Raw genomic sequence first — 6,155 nt, 5'->3', positions numbered from 1 at the left:
TTCATGAATAAATGGAAGCAATAATTTATAATAGAAATAAAGCCAATAGACAACTGCAGAAAAAGTTATTTTGGTGAAAAAAAGTAGTTGGCAATTGAAAAATGTTATTTCTCCAATAAGACACCACATAACAAAAACAACAGACCTTTTCCTACACATGAAAACAAAGGTCTCAGTTATAGAAATGACACACTACTGCAATCCAACTTTTTTTAGGCAAGAAGCACACTAAACAAAGGGATAAAACCTGCGTTGGTATAAAAGGAATGTGACATATGAGGCAATCAACTTGGTTCTTCTTCCTCAGAGTAAATCTTCCTGAATCATCACTCCCAGAAGCACTTCTCTGGCTAGTAGAGCTCCACCCAGACTCCACGCCAGAGGTGGAAGGCCAGTTTCTCTGGTTACTTTCAATAGCTCAATCTTCAAGCAAGTAGTTAGGGTTAACTACTAAGTAGGGATCTTCTTCATAGCTCTCACTTCCTTCTGTGGAGCCTTTCAATCCAGCTTGGGTGAGCTCAATTAGAACATGATCCTATGAAACACAAACGTTTGTCCTCAGTTCTCCAGCAGTATTATAAGAATGCTAAGATACACAGGACTTGGACTTGACCCTTCTTCTGAATATTTGTGACTAACATTTTCTTTCATTTCCCCCCAGAAACTCTCTCAGAAAAAGGACTATATCTTAAAGTCAATATCAAGCTTCTGCTAAGTCACCTTCCCATTAGGATATAGACTTTTTCATATCATAAACTTCTTTTGAAAAATTAAGAAATACATCAGTAAGACTGACGTTGTGATTTTAATCAGGTTCCCTAGCATATATATCAACTACTTATAAATATAACTTCAAAAAAGAACATATGAATTTTACAATCATGCAATTGTATAAAATCCTCTGATAAGTATGTTTATGATTCTGTTTATCACTCTGATAAGTGTTTAATTTCACTTAATATTATGTTAATTTTTAATTATTGGCCACTGAACTCTTTTATATACCATCCATTCATAATTTAGTTAGAAGTAGAATCTAAAGATAATTAACATGAAACAATTTTCCCTCTGACCTATTAACTAATTAAAAAAAGCAGAACATGCCATGTGGCTTAATAAACTTGATGACAGATTTGAAGCCATGATGTAACTATAAGTCTAATACGTCCACAAATGAGAAAGGCTCCTACCGAAGGCCCATACAGAGGAACTCAGGAAATAGTGATGTGATCCTAAGAAGGTGGAAAAGGCCCACAGTATAAGCACTAATTCCACTAAGAGGGATTGGACACTTTCAAGCACTCACTCTATGTACTAACACACCTTCACAGGAAGCATATTTGATTAGCACAGTACAAGTTCCTTAGTCTTCTGTACTGAGTTGGCTCAGGCGGTGAGTCAAACTTAAAAAGGTAAGCCCAATTTAGATCAGTTAATTTCACAACGTGTCCAAATGTGGATTTCTTGCATGGACCATCTTATCTTACACTGATCCCAGGGCCACAAGGGAGGGAAGGGCTGGCCTGATGCAAACACATTGCCCACCACTAACTAGATAGACAACTCTGAGCACAACGCCACCCCAGTTCAGCTTTATTTTTATACATATTATTCATTAAATTTTGAATGGAATAGTTCTTCCCACACCCCCACACCTGTAACCATAGACTCATCTAGTTCTATAGGGAAATAATTTTTCAGATGACAAACCCTGATATGTGACAACTATAATATTTATATAGTGAGCATTGTGAAGTCAACTGCAATCTCTGCCATTTGAACAGAAAAATTCAATCATTTAACAAGTAATTGAGCCCTCTATGACTTAGGCACCACTGTAGATTCTGGGGACACAGTGGCTAAAGAAACAAAGTCCCTGTCCTCATGGTGCTTGCATGTTAACAAGAGAGACAAAATAAACACCTAAATAAAGACTATACTGCCAGGCAATGATAAGCACTATGAAGAAACAAAGCAGGGTAAAGGGGTGACAGCAAGGAAGAGGCTATTTTGACTGGCCAGGCAAGAATAACTTCTCCGAGAAGGTAACATTTGAGCACACCTCAGAATGGAGGATGGAATATGGGCAAAGAAACAAAGGGCATGTACAAAGGCCTTCATGCTTGGTGTGTCTAAGGAACAGTGACAAGGCCAGTGTCACTAAGCAGAATGGGCAAGGGGAAGAGGCTATGAAAAGAGGTGAATGAGGTGGGCAGGGGCTTGCTTGTGTAGGGTTCTGCAGGCCACGGTACGGAGACTGGATTTTATTCTAAATGTGAGAGAAGGACTAGAAGGAAGGGCACTAAAACAATTTGATTTGTTAAAAGATCTGTCTGGCTGCTGGGCAGAGAGCCACTGCAAGGGAGGACAGTTAGGAGGCACCCATGGAGGTCCAGGCACGGTGGCTTGGGTAGATGTGACGGTGGTGAGAAGAAAACAGAGAATACTGATACTGAAGGCAAGGCTCACAGGATTTGCTTATAAAAGGAGAGAAGTTGTGAGGGGAAAGAGAAGTCAAGGAATCAAGGATAATTCTAAGGTGCCTGGCTTAAAAGCAAATGAGTAAGTGAAACATTGCAAGGAAAAACTGTTTTGAACACATTAAGCGTGAGACGCCTATTAATTTGCAAGTAGGCAGCTAGCTACATACATTAGCAATTTAGAGGACAGGTGAGAGCTGGAGATATAAATATGGGAGTCATAACAAATGGTTTTTAATTCATAGAACCAAATGAGATCACTTAGGCAATGAATATAAATAGAAAAGAGGTCTGAGAACTAAGCATAATACTTCATTTAAAAAGTGACAAGAGAAAGACTCAGGAAAAGAGAATAAGAGGAAATAACCAGTGAGAAGGAGAAGACCCAGGAGAACATGGTGACTCAGAAGCCAAGTGAACAAAGTATTTCTAGAAGGAGTGATCAACTTTTTTTTTTTTTTTTTTTTTTTGCGGTACATGGGCCTCTCACTGCTGTGGCCTCTCCCGTTGCAGAGCACAGGCTCTGGACACACAGCCTCAGCGGCCATGGCTCACGGGCCCAGCCGCTCCATGGCATGTGGGATCTTCCCGGCCCGGGGCACGAACCCATGTCCCCTGCATCGGCAGGCGGACTCTCAACCACTGCGCCACCAGGGAAGACCAGGAGTGATCAACTTTGACAGATGCTGCTGACAAGCTGAATACTGAAAATAATCAACTGATTGGAGTAGTGAGAAGGTATGTATGTAATGGTCCTTTAAGAGAGTAGGAGAATGAACTGCCTAGGGAAAAGTAATAGCATCGGGCAGTGCTACTGTGAGGTCAGTACTACTGTGACGTTGATAAGACAGAAGTAAAGAATTGTCCATTTGAGATTTGTGGTCATGAATTTAAAATAAAAGTGGGCACATGGTTGTATGCTTTTCTCCAGATACTTTTAACTGCATAGATATAGGTATAGAAAACGAATTAGATTGAACCAAATCTGGAATTTTGCCAAGCAAGTAATATAAAAGAGAATGAATGAAGTTGAAAGTATAAGAAAAAAGTGATCATGGGATAGATTTTAAGCTGGGTAATGAGGGAGATAACATGAGGAAGGATAAAATGCAGAAAATAGGTGACAGTGGTCAGGACGCTCAAAGGTTTATGGTAGAGTGGAAAACAAAGGTTAAAAGCACACAAATAATAAGACCCTAAATTCACTTTACCAGCTTTAAGTTCTGCTTATTTTAGCAGAAGAAATAAGTCAATTAACTGTTAATAATTCTCTCTTGTTTTATACAACTCCTAATTCTGACTAGATCCTAATGATTCAAAATAAATGAACATCTAATGAACCTACAAAGATTTGAGGCATGAACTCCTTCTGTAATACCTCAGCAAGCTTAATTATATACGTACATAGTGGGTGAGTCGATAAATGACTTTCTCTATGATTCTCTTTTTATTTATCAGCTCCTCTTCAGAATCTATTTCTGATTCGATTTCCTTCAAGTACCAATTAACAAGCTCACTCCTCTTTAATGCCGACTCATCCTCTTCTGTAACAACAAAAAATACATTTAAAAAGGATTAAATTATCCTTGTAGCAAACTGTATTGCCAATTCTTGGAGTCTGCATGCACAAGATAATGTACAGATTAGATAACCTTTAATCTGTCAGAAAACATATCTGCTGAAATAAGATTTGCAATCTTCCAGCATAAGCCTGAAAAATATTACTTGAATTAAAGTATGCCTTACTTTATCCTGAAAAGAAAAATCTAAAAAAATAGAGATTATAAGAAACAAGTTTCTTAAAGCTATAACGACTTCAAAGTATGAAGGTGTTTCCTTCACCTTCTCATGCTTCACCACCTATGATAATCTGTCAACAGCAGTTGAAAGCGTAAATTAGGAATGAAGTCACAGCAAGCAAAACTGCTTAAATACAACTATTCCTCTTTGGAAAGGGGAACACTTTATGGAATTGAGGTCAACCAAGGAGTGAAATCCATAGGTGTTCACTCAAAAATAAAAAATTACCAATTTATTCCAGCAAGGTCTATCCTTATTGACTGAACTACCTGCCCTTTAGAGTCCAGAACTCTAAATTCACAAGAGAAGTTGGAACCTGGCAATATTTTAAACTATCACAGATATAAAGTACACTAAAAGAAAACTTCATTTGTCTTGATTTTAGAAATTGCTAATAAAATACAAAATCAAAATAGGAAAATTTTAGCTTTACTGATGATGCCTCTGAAAAGTTTTATTATGGTTGTACTGAAATTTCAGTGGTTTGTCCAAATGCTTTTGAGTAAGTAATCTCTTTGGTTTACAGTTTAAAGTTTTGCCAGGGGACTTCCCTGGTGGTCCAATGGTTAAGACTCTGCACTCCCAATGCAGGGGGACTGGGTTCCATCCCTGGTTGGGGAACAAAGATCCCACATACCGCAATGAACCCACGTGCCCTAGAGCCCATGTGCTGCAACCAGAGAAGCCTGAGAGTGGCAACGAAGACCCAGAGTAGCCTAAATAAATAAATGAACTTTAAAAAAAATAAAGTTTTGTTAGAAAACAGCTGTCTATCTGAAGACTGAGAATTAATAACTTACCTGGCTGGGTGAATAGCGTCTTTTTTCTTTTTTTAGGGAAAGGAGGAAGACCTAGAATTTATCTGTGGAATGCACTGTGTGGGTGCTAATCGTATCTTTGCTCCATTGATGGTTGGCCATGTTTAAAACTTAGTTGCATGAGAGAGAGAAAGAATAAGTACAACATGAACACAGGAATGTTTGCTCCCAAATCTTTTTATGTGAGAAGGGACTGGAACTAAAACCTCTCTGTCCTACTGGCCTCTTTACTGCCTTCTTTCCTCCTTCCCACTGGTCCACAGTTCCCAGGGGAATGAGGGCAGAAACTAAAGGGCTTAAATCTTTTAGTAAGCTAAGACAATCTCTGGTGTTCTCTTCCTCCATCGCAGTTAGGACACTCTGATGAGAATATGTCTGGAAGCCAGCATACTGACAGTCAAATAAGAATTTTTTGATGGTTAATCACCAAACTGAAGTTTAAATTCAACCCCTTGATTTAATCACTTTTCCTTCTGCCTTGTGGTTAATTACAGGTTGAGAAAACCTGGATAGCATGGTAAAGCAGTTAAGAACAGGAAGGGTAGTAATGTTCAGGTATCACACTTTACCTACAGAGAAATGAGGATTTTACTTCATTTCTAGTCTGGAATGTACTTGTGCTAATAGTCTTTTGAGTTTCAATTACTTGTCTATGATATATAAATACTCTAGGAGTCCATCCATTTTAAACAAACCCATTGTAAGGAAAAGTGACTTTGCATCTGTAAAAACATTTGTTAAGTGCGTCTTTATATATTATCAGATCCCAAATTCAGCTTCACAAATATTAAAATAGGCCAAGGACATTAATAAGAATGAGTCATAAACCTTTGACAATGAACTTGTGGGGAAATGTCTGGGCTGGTAGATATGCTGACATTCCCTAGTAGATTTTGTTTGCCAAAGTGAGCTTGTCTAACAGTTTCTCATCTCTTCTGACAAAATAACACAATCTTTAGCAATCAGAAGTTGTTAGCTGATTCACTTTGTCATAAAGCAGAAACTAACACACCATTGTAAAGCAATTATACTCCAATGAAGATGTTAAAAAAAAAAA

General features: G+C 38.1%; 1 protein-coding gene across 1 annotated transcript in view; it reads right to left on the bottom strand.

Moving 5' to 3' along the window:
- MCM6 (minichromosome maintenance complex component 6) overlaps positions 1–6,155 on the bottom strand; it is a 49,608-nt gene continuing 43,453 nt past the window's right edge. Inside the window, exons 15-17 of the mRNA XM_027078372.1 lie at positions 5,305–5,488; positions 3,885–4,024; positions 1–535 (exon numbers count right to left, since the gene is read on the bottom strand). Coding sequence (XP_026934173.1) covers positions 419–535; positions 3,885–4,024; positions 5,305–5,488 — 441 coding nt within the window. The 3' untranslated portion in view covers positions 1–418. The remainder of the gene's footprint in view (positions 536–3,884; positions 4,025–5,304; positions 5,489–6,155) is intronic.

The sequence above is a fragment of the Aethalodelphis obliquidens genome, unplaced genomic scaffold (genome assembly GCF_003676395.1).
Source record: "Aethalodelphis obliquidens isolate GAN/ISIS:26980383/991018 unplaced genomic scaffold, ASM367639v1 scaffold2, whole genome shotgun sequence".
In the NCBI taxonomy this organism is placed as follows: domain Eukaryota; kingdom Metazoa; phylum Chordata; class Mammalia; order Artiodactyla; family Delphinidae; genus Aethalodelphis; species Aethalodelphis obliquidens.
The sequence above is the reverse complement of the archived record's forward strand: the minus strand, read 5'-3'. Positions and strand labels throughout refer to the sequence as shown.